We start from the raw sequence: 15,297 nt of genomic DNA on the forward strand, positions 1-15,297 counted from the left end.
AATCCTGCATTAGTTATTCAGGATAGTACACCATTAGGCATGCTTTAGAATGACAAGCAGTAGATGTCTGTGTGGTGCTAAGAGACAAATAAGCTCATGATAAAATCCCATTGCTGCATTCAGTATCTTTTATTACAAATACACTTAGCTGTTTTAAAACCTCTGTAAGCCTGGGTAACCCCAAAGGCTCCGGTTTTGCCATTAGCTGTACCTGTATAAATAGCCTACTGCCAAAAATATTGACAGGTCAAGTATAGTAGCAAGCTAGGTGGTCCCTGCGGCCTCTTGCTTGATTTCTTTTCAAACGCATTAAAGAGTTAACCAGTGGCAGAACAGCGCTGGTTGGGAGCTAATGAATGGAATGGAGATTGGAATAAGATCTCTTTAGAGACACATTGATCTGTTGCTTCTAAAAACCTGGCTTTAGAATTCATCAGGCAGCTTCACACAGAGTGGCCCTGGCACTGTGCCCATTAGCAGACAACTCTTTTGGTGTTTATCTCCCACTGACACAAATAAAGTTGTACGTGTTGTTTTCTTCCCATACATCTGCCCAAATCTTTTCATTAGGCTGCTGGCTTGGGAACCACGTGGCCATGTCAAAAGAGAGATAGTTTGAATCTGTCACGGGTGAAATGAGAAGACGCCTTTGCAGTGGATTAATGCCCTACAGCAATGTACTTTAGTAGGCCAGCATTCCATACAGTGCTACCTGAGTTAGCAGAGCTGCTCCTTAAGCACAGCAGTATGCTTTATTTTGGAGGTAATAGACCTGGGTTCGGTCCACTTTAAATGGTTAGAAACTACCTCTGGATGAGTACACAGTGAGGAGGTCAATACACACGTATTGCACAATAACACAAAGCAAATTAAATATCTACTTGATGAAGCGGTTTTTATTTTAACCAACGAGGTGTTCTCTTGGGCAGCAATGCACTAGCAAAAGTCACAAGGCAGTGACGTCAGCTCCATAGCAACAAGCCTCCTATATTGTGATTCTTTCAATGCAGCGGTTTGGGCATTTGAGAAAGGAGAGGAAGACTCATGAAATTAATTGGAGACTGAAGTTGATGAGAAGCAATTACCCTCCACTGTACGAATTAAAACGGTGTGCTGCTTTTTATACGAAAAATTAGAAAAAGCAGTTTGCGTAGAGGATTTATCCTGGACCGTGACGCCCCCGATAAAACGAAGGAGTGGTTGTACAGTATTTGTTAGCCTATTTGTTTTTCTATGGGTCTCTCGCTATATCTCGGCCCTCAATATATAGTGGATTTAGCACAGAAAACCACAAAGACTCTTTCTGTGTCAGAAACTAAACTTCTCTTTGACAGCCGTTTACAACCACACAGGACAATCTTGTGGGCTGTCTTGCAGAGCCTTCAGAAGTAGTTATGGTGGGTTGATTCATAGGCTGTATTAAAAATTGCTACCCGGGGCCAAAAGAAGACCTTGATAGGAAAGAATGAAAAGATCAGACTGAGGCAAATCCCACAAATAGTATTAGGAGCAGTATACAGTGTTAAGAACACCACTCGCATTACGTTCTCATGCATCTTTGTATATGGTTTCTAGAAGGGATTATTCTCTTCTCTTTTTGAGGTAAACAAAAAAACCTGCAAAGCCTTGTGATGTCAGATCCATTGAATAAAAATGTAGCGGTCACTCGGGAGCCTCAGGGTTTTTTTCCTAGACTAGTCATTTTATTGACCTGTCTGGAGTATAGAATTTAAACCATTGCTTGTGTTTAAAATTAGCAGGGGCCTAGCTTTCCCTATAATGTTTGTTCACTAAATTTGTGTTCTTATTACTGGGAGAATTGGTTCCATCAATTATTTTTTTCAAGTTTTCTTATTCAGCTTTGGAAAAGGTTTAGAAAATAAATCGCAGACACTGAAAGAATATCTATGCAGCTAAAAACTCAGCACACAATTAGCAGGCATGGGTAATCTTTAATGAACTAAGAATCTATCCGTGGTATCTGTCTAATTATCCAGACACCCTATAAAAAAAAAAATCTGAGCAGCCATTTCATACATAACATAAATCTTCACTAACAGAATTCTGTATGCAACATTTGTTAATAAGTGTTAAAAATCAGCAGGGTTCCTCTATACCAACTCCTGGAGTGTAACCAAATAGATTATTATATCACTTATCTCAGTGCTGTTCTGGCTAATTACATTTATTGATTAATGGGTTATTGAGTTCACAGCATTTCATGTTTAAAAGTTTCCAACATAGAATTTCAAGGTATACTATTCACTTTCAGAAAAACTAAAGAATAATACAGTACATTTAGCCTATATATTATACTTTCTAAATATATCACAACAATATTATACTGTCACCAACTACTTAAGGTAGGTGAACAAATTACCTCAAATGAAGATTATGTAAACACACACAGCTGGTTTCACAAAATGTTTAGCAGTAATCCTGGGCTACTCAATTGTAACATTAGTGCTAATCAGTATCTGTGAAACCAACCTACATAGATAGTTCCTGACTGGGAACTAGTTCCCCTTGCCAGCTGGGTGTAGAAGTATGTTTAAAAGTCAAGTATGTTTCGAACTCAATTAGCCAAAGCTGAACAGGGAAGAACCCTGTTAAAATGAAAGCCCTTATCTCAGTTTACACCCTCACTGACAGATAGATCACATTGTTGTGCACGGATTAGCGTTATAGTCTACAACAGAGCTAACAGAATACCACCGATTTGGCACATGAAATCTTGACTGTTTTGAAATGATTTGTATTATAAACCTAGATCTTTTAAAGGCTGTGGTGTCAAGCAAATAGCCTATATTAAATGTAGCCTGGTGTGAGATAGCAGCATCAGTCTGGCAATGACAACATCATTTTAATAATTTTATCGTCCTTCAGTGGCATACAAGCTTTTCTGCATTTTTAGTTACCAAGCCTCAAACTGCATGATTTAATCAAAAGCCCCTTTGACACTGGCACATCTACCCGAGTCCCAGCTACCCACCTCTGGATGTGGGTTGACGCGCTTTGACCCTGGTTGAGCGAGACAAAATGCATGACGGCCAACGAAATGACAAACAGCCACGCCTGCGAGAAGGTTTCACTTCCGCAAGGAACGTTTTTGTTTATCCTATTTAGCCATATTTTTGTTGCTTGAGACACACCATAAATCCAGATTGCAGCAGGGATGAAGAAACATTTGCTATAAGCAACATTTGGACTGACGGTTCAATCCAGAGAAGCTTGGATGGAAGCGTCTGTAACAAGCTGCTTCCGGGTCATCGATATGCATATTGTGTACTTGCGTCTGTCACCCAGGTCGACCCTGCTTTATCAAAAGCAGTGTGAAATCGCATAGCTGACCCGCATGACACCGGGTCCCTACTGGGTAGGTTCCGACCCGGGTAGAGCATGCCAGTGTGAAAGGGGCTAAACTGTTCCTTATCAGTCGACAAAGGCAGGTCCCTCTGCCCCTCTGCATTTTTTTTGAGGATACTGTCATTTTGCTGTCACGTTTATATTTATTTTGATCTCAACATTGAAACTAAAACTTTGAACAGCATTTATAATAAACATTTTAAAATAAAACTGATATTGCTGTGAGTTGCTGTGTCATTCCTCAATCTCAGGATGAAAGTGGTATCTAATAACATTCCCTGCAATAAGCACTTCAAACGCATATTTAAAATGAATTTGTTTTTGTATCAAAAAGAGGGAAAATAAATAAATAGATGAAAAAGGAAAAAAAAATGTTCTACAGTTGGCCTGCTGTGACATTTTCCCTGTATACTTGCCTGTGTTTGAACAAAGAAGGAAAAAAGGAAGGCACTTTTCAAAACTAGAAAAGGTATTTGAAAGCAATTCTTTGCACTGGTAATGGATATAGTAGATGTATAGATTGTTAGTATTTCATCTGACAGCCATGACTGCAGAACTATTTTCACAGTAATGCTATGGCCTGATACTCTGCTGAATATTAAGGGTTTAGCGTGGAGTGATAGGTGTGTGTATGTGTGTGTGCATCCAGTTGGTTGGGTAATAGTAACAATTAGTAAAGCTGTGGAACACTGCTCATTAGAAATACCATCACTGGTCTCCTGTGCTTTCTAGTGACATTTATTATAGGTTGCAAGAAGTCACAAAATTAACTCGTTGTAGTCTTCTCCACTCCATTATTCCTCATTAGGAATTCACAAAATTATAGCTCTTGCATGTTTTTAATTTCACACAGTGCCACTTGTGGTTGAGAGTTTTAATTGTAATAGTCCAAAGAATTCTGACAACCTGCATTGACACTAATTTGTACCACTGGAACCTGGCACCTTAGTGCACCATAAATGAACAGTTCTAACTAGCTTAGAAGACTGGGCAATCAGTTTGTTAGATACGATCAAATGGTTGGTGGTGCTTTTGAAAAAATTCAGGGCATAGGGATTGCACCCTTTAGCAATCATTGAAAATCAGTACTTAGTTACCTAACAGTCATTTTAATTTGCTTCTTGCCTGTCTGTTGTACAGCAATCCTAATATTCAGGAACATGTAAAAGCATACGTCAAGCATAATCCTTACTTTCAAGCAAATCAATGTGCCTATAGCATGCCAATCTATTTTCAATTTGAACAAAAAAAAGTTAAGATTGGCATTTTAAAACTGTAATGTGATTTGCAGCAGTAGACAGTTTATGTATAATACTGCAAAGTTTCAATTGCAATGTCAAAGAAAAAGTGCAAAAGGTCATATAAGGCTGTTTTTGGAAAAAAGGCAAAATATTATAGCAGACTTTGCATGCTAGCTTTATTATAGCTTTGTATGAAAACTAACATAATTTATTGATAGTTGGCTGTGGTGGGAATATGTCCTATTTATATTTGTTGTAAAGTGCATTATTGTGCAACACCAGTGACAGACGTGTGAGTGGTTGTGAGAATCCAGTGTCTGCCTGAACCTGCATCATTCCATTGATTTCATTAGTCCCTTAGGTGTTGCACAACCTTGTTTTAAAAATACATGGGCTAAATCATTCTTGTGGTCGTTTTCATGAGATTAGGAGAAAAAAATGAAAGCACAATTTCCCAATAAGCCTTGTCCTCTTTATTATTAGAATCACTGAGGGTGTGTTTAATTCACATCTTTAATGTTTTCCTCTTCACTCCTGAGCCTCACACCAGAGAGACCTGAGAGACCACTGCCGTTATTTAAGCTCTCTCATTCTTGCTTCACAGCAACATGCAATGCAGAACGCAGGCATTTAACTCTCCAATTGTACCTTACCAAGCTTGTAATACAGCGCTGAGCATAAAAAAAACTGTAAATGGTGGACCATTTTGAAAAGGGCAAGACCAGAGAGGCTATTAAACACTATTGTGTATGCTACCTGACTGTCAAATAATATTTCAACAGATGTTGAAATGCATGGAGTCCAAATTATGGTTCTGTAGTCCATCACTTCTTGAGAAAAAGAAAAACCAATTATAGACATTATTTATGCATTCTGTTCAAGATTCACATGTAATCAGTTCAATTGAAGCTATTCAGATGCTAGGAAAGGCAGTACAGAAGGGCAGTACAGTAAAGTATAGATTTATCATGTTTGGCTATTCACATTCCATTTGCAGCACAAGAGACAAGATAATCAAAAGTGCAATACACTCAATAGAAGCAGCTCATTCTGACAACTAATGATAGCATAGGCATTGGTTTATATAAAAAAAATGAATACATTCGTCATTTGTTTTTACTTTCTTTATTTTTTCAGATTTTGTGTTCAATAATTCATTGATTCCCAGCAGCAGGGAAGAACCAGAGCTTTATAGTGTATGATTGTGTCATGTCTGGTTTTATCATGTCAATAGTGAGAAAATTGACCACAGCTACAACAGCCTATTTCTAATTCTATTTGATCACCATGGGAACTCATCAAAACACAGGACAGCGCTGAAGTTTCATTAACAGATCATCTCTGATCTCCTGCTGCGTCCTATCTCACAAACCACCCGTTCATCTATAGAAACCGCCAGCCTGGATAAGAGAGACCCAGAACCACAGTAATGCCACATTTACCATTCCCCACCACCCCCCAGATTAATATTAAAGAGTTAAGAGAAAATGAGAGTTTATTGATTAGTTTAAAGTCACACGTGTTCTAACAGTGAGCGTTATTCAGATTCACTGAGGTGCCAATAGATAAGTGATTTCAATAAACAGACAGAGAAGAATGCAGTCTGCGGGTCGGACCAAGGAGAGAGCAATGGCAGCGACATGTATTAATCTTTCTTACAGCGCTAATCGTTACTTTTGCAATTTGAGATTGTTTGTAGCCGATTTCTTTCAGGGGCTAGGTGAAAGAATGAGAAATCACAGTGGTAGTACTAGGGAGCAATACAACATTACCAAGGTTGTACTGACAGCATAGCCCTTTGTGCTCACCCCCCCCCCCCCTTAATATGGAAAACCAGTCATTTGTGACCAAAGAGGAGGGGGTTATTGCTTCTACAGATTTTTCTTCTGGTCTGATTACCATTTTAAGATACCACTTGATCTGAAGCAAAGCCTTCTGAAAAGAGCAAGTAATAAGTTTAATAGCCAAATGGCCTTGTGGTTAATATCCTGCAGAGTTGTGTAGCACTGGCTGGAGAGGAGATGGGTCTCATCAGCAGTATAAGAACTACAAACGCTCGACCCTGCTGTTTTTTTTTTCTAAAACTGGACAAATTTGTAGTTCTAGCTTTTCTGACAAGTTCTCTAAACAAGCAAAACAAAGGTACATATATGGATTTCTTTTCTGGTTTCCATGTGTGTACAGACATAATAATAATAATAATAATAATAATAATAATAATAATAATAATAATAATAATAATAATAATAAACTTTATTTTATATAGCGCCCTTAAAAGCAATCATCTCAGAGCTCTTCACAGAACAAAGAACATGAGAATAGCCCATGACACCCTAATATGAGCCCTACAAGCACAATAGATATTATTTTAATTTGTTTTTAAGTTTTATAATTGGGTCAAGTTCCTAGCTAGACAATAATTATTTCTGTCTGATTGCAGTATTCACGATTAATAACACACTATTATAGATTCACACAGAACTAGATGTACTGTGTATTTCATATTTATATATGGATATATGGAGTATATCACTTTAATATCAAAGTGAAACAAAAAACAACTTGCTAAAAGCCTTCATGCATAAATCTGTATATATAAAACGCAGTCATGCTGGTGATTGTGTCCTGTCCAATGCTATAATCATTTATCTGGGAGCCAGTCCACCTTTTAAACTTGCTTGTGCGGATCTGATATTTTTGAATTGTGGATACCCCCTCCCACTCCCAAAAAAATGTTGAAGCTTGTGTGATTGATAAAATATTTGAAGTTGCTCAGACGTGTCAAGGGGTGTCTTTGTTCAGTGGGTTAAGCAGCAAGTTTGCCATTTTCCTGCTCCTTTGTGAGTTGGCTTTTGGTCTTTGCTGTCACTGGTTCTGAAGGTTGAAAAGTGGTGTCAGAAAGCTGATTGGTAGTACAGAATTTTCCGAGACAATCTGAATCTCATATTCATCTACTTTGCCACAGTGGATTAAGATGATCTAAGGGGGCTTTGCAAGCTCGATAAAATCAGGCAAGAGAGAGAAAAAGAGCACAGGGAGGATTTTTAACCTTTTTGTCCTTCAAAGTTTTTCCTCTTTGCTCTGAGTATATTTCTCATTTTGTTAAAGTATTGTTTAATGCAAATAGGCTAGGAATAGGCTAACGTTTAAAACTCATGCATGTGATTGCTTCTGTCAAGGCTGATTTTAACAAACCTTTATTAAGTTTTCCTTTGACACATCAACAGCAATGCATGAACATTAATATGCAAGTGCACTACTTGATCTTTTTCTTTAAATACAAACTTTACATTTGCATGTTAGGAATAGAATATATTAATAGAGATATATGTATATAGTTGAAATAATGTGTGGAGAGTAGAGATGACCATTTCGGCCTGACGTTGGTGATGGGGAACAAAGAGAGGGAAGAACATTTTCTGTCTTCAACGAGAAAAGAAAATAGACAATATCCTTATGGATAGCAGTTTAATTATATATATTTTTCAAAAGCTGCAAACATGATGTGTTTTGAGCTCCAGATTACAGCACTTTATAACACTGGCATAACACGGCACTAAGGGACCAGGATGCGAGGCTGACTGGTCCTCGGCTAAATCCTGTCCTGCTGTCACTGCCATGTAAAAGGTTAGAGTAATCTGAGCTCTGAAACACTTGAGTGGACTTGAGAAGGTTCTGCAGTTAATTGTCCTGTTGTGATATAGTGCGGCTAAAGCCTGGAACAGTACAGGGTTTTACCACCAGCTATAAAAAGAACCAAAAAAAAAAACTAGCTTACAGTTTATAGAAACTTAGCAACTAGTTGAAGCTCAGAATTAGAGCACTATGTACATTGATAAAATATGACATCAAGTCCCAGCAGTATGTTGTCAATGTCATCCATTACCAACACAGCTACATCACACATGCAACAGATACAATGGAAACTTTCCAAATGCTTTTAGTTTTGTGGGCTGAATGCATTTGGTTATTAGACAAATGGAGGAAGCTTTGCAGACTTCATTTTCATTCTTGGCAGCATGCTTTTATCATAAGGCAGATAGTCATTAATTTACAGAATCAACGCTGGGAACAGCTTTTGTGATCTCATATTAAATTTTCCCCGGAATCCGCCCCTTGGCAAAAATTACTCACATCGTTAAAAAATATTTAATTAGGCTGTAGTTTATACCCCACTCACAGGGGAAATGTTGGAATTAATATGATTTGCATGAATTCTGTTTCTCTTTTTTCTGTGAGAGATTAGTTCTGAATTCAGTTCAGGGGGTCAGAGACACTGCCACGGACTCACAATCGTGAAGGTCAGACAGGTAGCGAGTACTCCCCCTGGGTCACTTCACTGAAAAGACAGCAGAAATTGCTTTTAATGATGGGTTACCTAAAAAGAGGTTAGAGGTTCTTTTTTATCCAAGCCTGTCAGCGTGCCGTGCCATTTGTTTCTGAAGTTCGATTAACCATGGTTGCAGACTATGCTGTTCTGACTTCAGTAATTAAATGTTCCAGTCTTGTAAATCGTGTGAGTCCCCAGCCTGCAATATGTTAAACAAAAAATGCTTTAAAAATCTTGGGTTTGAGCCTTGAGGAAGCTCTTTTTCAAGTTCCTGAATATTTTCAGGAAACATTTTCAGTAAACAGCTTTATTTGGGATGCACTGTAATTATGAAACTCAAACTCTCTGGAATCAGTATTGTAAAATATGGCGAATGACCAAAAATGCTTAATACTTTATATGCATGGTCAATTTTTATAAAGGCGATAAATAATAAATAACATTTTTCTCATTGTCTTTATCAACGTGTCATTTTATAAAATTAGAAAATAATAAAAAAAAAAAATGAAAAGAAAAAAATAAATACTGGTATCTACTTTCTTCCTATAAAAAAACTTTTAAAAAATGATTTATTTAATGTGCATGATAACATTAATGAGTTGGAGAAGCTTTAATTTGGGTCTGTTGCCTATGAAAGCATTAAACGTGATACTTTGATAAACCCCCCAGGTTACTCAACAGAAGCATAGTAAAAAAATACGTTTTAGTTGGTAAAGAGGCTAAAATGTGATAGTGAAATCACATGACTGTAGACAGTCTGATCTATTAGGGAAGAAAAAAAAAAGACAGTCCGCAAACTGTCCGTCATGTGATGAAATTTGACAGTAGGGATTATGGCTTTGATGGACCAGAACAGCTAATAGAGGAAGCTGACATTTTTGAAACCCTGCTAATTAAGGGTTCCTTCCTTAATATTAAAATAAAGTCTCTGCCTGGCTTTTATGGTTGGAGAATCAGGTGTTTTCATTAATATATGCCAGTCAGTCTTAATAAGCATGGAGGGCAGAGGAAGTTATTATTGAGTGACCTTCTACAAAATAAGCATGTTGCTGAGGGCTCTAACCCTGCCCTGTTCAGGGTGATGAATCTCATTTCCAATGCAAAATCCTCTGAAGAAATCCAAGTGTCCTCTATGCAATCACAGAAAATAATCCTTGTGTCTCTTGTAATGTCCAAAATTGCCACTTACAACAACTGCTGCTATACAATGAATATTACAATCCATATTATTATTTTTTTTCTCTGCGCTTTGTCTACATTTCAGTATTTCAGAGACTAGGGGGGGGGGGGGGGGGGGAGATGTATTGTCAAGATACTTGTGTTGAAAAGTCAGCTCATTTTAATACTGTTAAAATAGTCATCTGCCGTGTTCATGAATTGTAATGTAAGCAATAGGCTTGCAAGTACAGGCTGTGAAAAGAAGATAGCTTTAGTGTTTCATCTCCATTTTGAAATAGATTTTAAACCACTTTGTGTAATGTATTCACAGAAATGGCAAATTCACTGAGGTACATTTTTATTATCTGAACGTAATCCAATTATAAATTTGAGTCGCCGTTTCTCCCTTTCAAGTAATCCTTCATTCGATGTTGCTCTTGAGGTTAAAGACACTAATTTAACACATTCCCATTTTTGGGAAAAAAAGAGATTCTTTCCTATTTTGTATTTAGTACCCTGCTCTAGTACCAGATTTGTGCATCCATATTCAACCTAGCTCTCTAGTTCATGAGCCCTCTCCATTTTGAATATGCTGCAAAAGCCCTAAACTTTGTGCAAAGATTACAGCATAGCAGGTTTTCATGAAGTATAACCCACAACAGTGGGAAATGATCTATGGATGGTCATGATAATTCCAAGAGGTTCCAAAGATCCTAGGTAGAAGACTCATGTTCCCTTTGTTTCCAAGCAGCATTTGTTCCATAGCACTGACTGATCCCACAGATAGTGTATACTGTATATATGCATACTTACTTATGTCTTCCCCAAGCTTTATTGTAACAATTAAACTTTTTACATTAAAAGGGTTTTACATTAAAATACACTAAAATTACTGTAATTGAAAGTAAGTACTGGACATCAAATAAATGCTGTTATACTGTAGTGTGCTAAACTGAAGAACAACGATGAAAGTAAATCTAAATTAATCAATCAATTTATTTTTATATAGCGCCTTTCATGGCAAGCCACCCCAAAGAACAGACCAATCCCAACGATTAACAAGTGTGACACAGATTAATTAGCACTAATCTTGGACTACCTAGTGTTATTTGAGGTAAAGTAGTCCAAGATTAGTGCTAAGGACATTATATTTTCTTTTCCACAAGGGTACTTAGCTTCCTAGCTTATTTTTTCTTTTTATAAGTAGGGCTTCTGTTTTTCGGGTTTTATTAATTGTATTTTTCGGTGCTTATTTTGAGCTATTTCCGAGTTTTATGTAAATCGTTTTTTTTCCAGGCTTTCATTTTCTATATACTGCATGAAATTAGTGTTTTCAGTTAGTTTCCAAAACGCTTGAGCATTTTTTTTTCTGTCAGAATATGTATAGTAGTAAGTTGATAGTACTTGCACACTTAAGTTGTACCTTCTTTCCTTTGCTGTCTTCCACAATGAAATCCCTATTGTCCCGGGCACATTCTTCTGGGGTTTTTGTGCGCAGGCATTTTTGTACATTTTGCCTCCGTATTTTAACTGTAATACAGCTTTAAATCCCGCTAACAAGCCTCCATTCTGATTGTAATCTCGTTTTAAATCGCGCAAGTGGAGTCACCAATAGAAATGTAGGAATGTGCTGTCACTCAGTAGTTGGGGTGGGTTTAAAGTATTCAGAACGAATCAATGATAGATGCAAGTCAGGAAGGTGTCTTTGCAGCTTGTGTGTTATTACACATCTGTTGTAAAAAATAAAAACATTAAGTATTTTTAATGATTCACTGACTTCCAAAACTGTGCTCTGGGGTACAAAAGAGAACTCAACTTTCAGATATATATATTTTTTTATCACTATGGAGGCTTTTATCACTTTAAATGTCATCATAATAATTACAGTCTCATGTTATACAAGTTGTACAAATAATTTTTGCATAAATAAATGAGACGTATTTCAATTTTTCATTCAGTGAAATGACAATGGAGTTTAAAACTGTTTGAATGCAGCTGTTCAGATTATAACCAGTTAGTTTTTGCTTCGGTAAAAAAAAAAAAAAAATCCTTTTGAAAATCAATTGTTATTTTCATTTAAATTTCATGACCTATGGGTACCTCAGCATCAAACAAAATTCTCACAGCAAAGTAGACATCAATTTAAATTAAGCAAGACTTTTATTGATGAATTAAAATAAAGTTCAGTGCAATATTTGTTAAAACTGTCCCGCATCCTCCCTTAGATCAAGTTAATGTAAATTAGGAAATGTTAAATGGAGCCGGATCAGTGCTGTACGTACTTTATTAGCGCTTTCAAAATTCTTAGTTATTGTTTCCTCTCCTAGTGGTAATTTATGTGGGACTCAATTGCTTAGAGGGATCGCACATTTAAAAGGATTATTTCCATGTAATCCTTCTGTCCCCAAAGACAAAACCTGATCATCAAGGATTTCAGGCCAAACAATACAATAGAATGAGAATTTTGGGACTGTAATTGAATATGCAAGAGCTGAAAGCACGGGGAATGTGGTTACATGTAAACCTAACCAGACTGCTTTTAGCATTTATTTCCAATTAAAAAAACATGGAGACTTCTTTTATTCCAATAAGAGATATCATTTAAAAGTTAGACGTGCTTAGTTCAGATGTCAGCTATTTGTTAGACGCTTGTATTAGCTCATTTGTAAGGCACAATGTCAAATTTTGCCTTAAAATTAGTTAAAGCGTGAATGAGCAATATATTTTAAATATGGATTCTAGTAAGGTTATTATAGCTGAATGACAGATATGTTGAGGTTCATTACATAGTTGGTACCAGTCTCTGTGTTAAGATATTATAAACATATTTTCTTATTTGTTCCACATTACGGCATCCAACAGGGGATGCTGCACCTTTAAATAAAGAAACCCATTAAAGGTTATTACAACCGTCTATTACTTACTGTAATTAGGAGAGGCTGAATGCTAATGTTGAATTGAATTTGTGCCCCGTAGGTGGAGCTGACAGGCAGCAGTATGTTTGACTACGTTCACCCAGGAGACCATGTGGAAATGGCAGAGCAGCTGGGCATGAAGCTTCCCCCGGGACGAGGCCTCCTCTCGCAGGGCACAGCCGAGGATGGCGCCAGCTCAGCATCTTCATCGTCGCAGTCCGAGACCCCCGAGCCAGGTGGGAATTGCAATCACTAGGAGGAGGTTGGCGGGCAGGATATTTACCAAAATGATTGAGCTCTAGATAGTCGCTGGTGTGGGGAGAGTATAAACAGCCCTGCTAGTGTTTAAAGATTCAGAGACATCGCTCTCCTTTTTTTTTCTTTTGTTTTTTTAAAGAAAGTTTTTATTGAATTTGCTGAGAAGACAGTTGTATGTAGTCTATATTTTTCGACTTAACCCTTTAATTGCACCTTAAATGATACAAACTGGAATGATTGTGTGCTGCAATATTCTGTAAGAATACATTTTTTTATGCTGGAATAAAGCAGGTAAGCAGCCCCCAGAAGTATCTTCTAATGTGACCTGAAATGATGAACCTTGACTGTCATTTTTCACACACTTGACTCCGGCACCAAAGAAAGCCATCCGTAATCACCTCCAGTTAAGTTTTGTCATCTCAAGATATTTAATAAATCATATTCAGTGTCTACATTAGCAGGCACTATTAGGACCCATTACAGATCTATGATTAAGAGCATGTATATACATTTCCTCTTATTTTAGACCTGCAATGTACACAGTATTGGGATACATTTGAATGCTCTTTCTTTTAACCCATTGATGCTCATTCATGGAGTAAGCACATGGTGTTGCAAAGGACAGTGATCCTTTAAGGGTTAAACACTGCTGCAGAACCAGGCCTGATAAGATTGGCATTGCTGTAATTTAATTAAAAAAAAAAAACAGCTAATTTATTAAGATAATCTAATTTATAATTACTAAGCTGTGTTGTGAGGTGGTCTTTGGCTCTCAAGGTTATTTATGTTTATGTTATGAAATACACTTTGTTTTAGTACCTAAATTCATCACCCTTATCATGCGATCAGGCTGTAGCATATAATGATGACGTCTATTACGAGTTGCACATTCAGCAATACCCTGTGTGAGGTTCCCTGCGAGAGCTATGCTGTGGGAGCCTTCGTTCTTCAGCAATACCCGTCTCAATAAATCCACAAATTGTAATCATAGTTATTAAATGTTTACAAATGAGATAGGCATTTTAGTGGAAACATGCTTCGGTCATTGTATATTTACTCACAATACATATTGGAGTTACTATGTGAGTTTGTTTTCCTCTCAGTATATGTATGATTATATGAGGAAATGTGGGAAAAATCTAAATAAAATAAAGCAAAGCTGACAAAAAAAAAACAACATAATTTTAGCACAAAAAGAAGGGCGGCACATTTTATTCCTGCAGCTTTAGAGGAAGAAAAGGACTGTGTTAATCAAATTAAGAAAACAAAAGCTGTAGAAGTAAGTGCCTTACCTAATCAAATCAAATTCTAATCTGATTTGCTCTCTTTCCTTCTGTACAGTATATCAAATATGTTGATGTATAAACCGTTTAGATAAAAAATGTTTGGCCTGGTTCTGCAATTACAACATATATTTTTGATTGCATTTTTTTTTTCTGGTGTGCTTTCTGCCTGTTGTCATTAAAGCCAGTGCTTTTGTGTGTGAAGGAGGCGACCAGTGATATGTGCAGCCGTAGGCTTCTGCAGATTGGGAGGCTGTCTGATTCCCAGGTTGGTTATGATGATATGGCTGAACAGCCTGTTCAGTAATGTGCAATAGATAAAAAAAAAAAAAAAAAAAATTAGGGATGAAATGGGGGAAAGAAAAGACTAATACTGTTACACAGTCTCACCGCCATGTGAATTTAATTAGAAAAAAAATTGTATAGAGGAAATGAAAAGAGGTGACATTCCTCATTGGAATTCCTTCCAGGCCTCTTACAGACTTTGCTTTCAGAATGTTCCCGTTTTCATTGTGTTGTACTAATGATAATTTAAGTATTAGGGGAAAATCCATTTATAAATTAAACAAAATGACTTGATATCCATCAGTCCCTCAGTTCATCAAGCTGTTCAAACATGAGGAAGATTGGCTGGCCTGCCCGGGTCTTTGGAGAGCTCTGGTAATTAGATCTGCGAAGGATTTATTCTTTGCTGATTGGGGCTTTAAATTAATTGAAGTTCCACATTTGTGGTTTTGTCCTTTTTG

General features: G+C 37.0%; 1 protein-coding gene across 4 annotated transcripts in view; it reads left to right on the top strand.

Moving 5' to 3' along the window:
• LOC117420131 (neuronal PAS domain-containing protein 3) overlaps window positions 1-15,297 on the top strand; it is a 228,853-nt gene that overhangs the window by 169,741 nt on the left and 43,815 nt on the right. For all 4 annotated transcript variants that reach the window (XM_058991636.1, XM_058991637.1, XM_058991638.1 and 1 more), the window contains one exon: window positions 13,072-13,246. In XM_058991636.1, the coding sequence (XP_058847619.1) occupies window positions 13,072-13,246 (175 nt within the window). The remainder of the gene's footprint in view (window positions 1-13,071; window positions 13,247-15,297) is intronic.

The sequence above is a fragment of the Acipenser ruthenus genome, chromosome 18 (assembly GCF_902713425.1).
Source record: "Acipenser ruthenus chromosome 18, fAciRut3.2 maternal haplotype, whole genome shotgun sequence".
NCBI lineage: Eukaryota > Metazoa > Chordata > Actinopteri > Acipenseriformes > Acipenseridae > Acipenser > Acipenser ruthenus.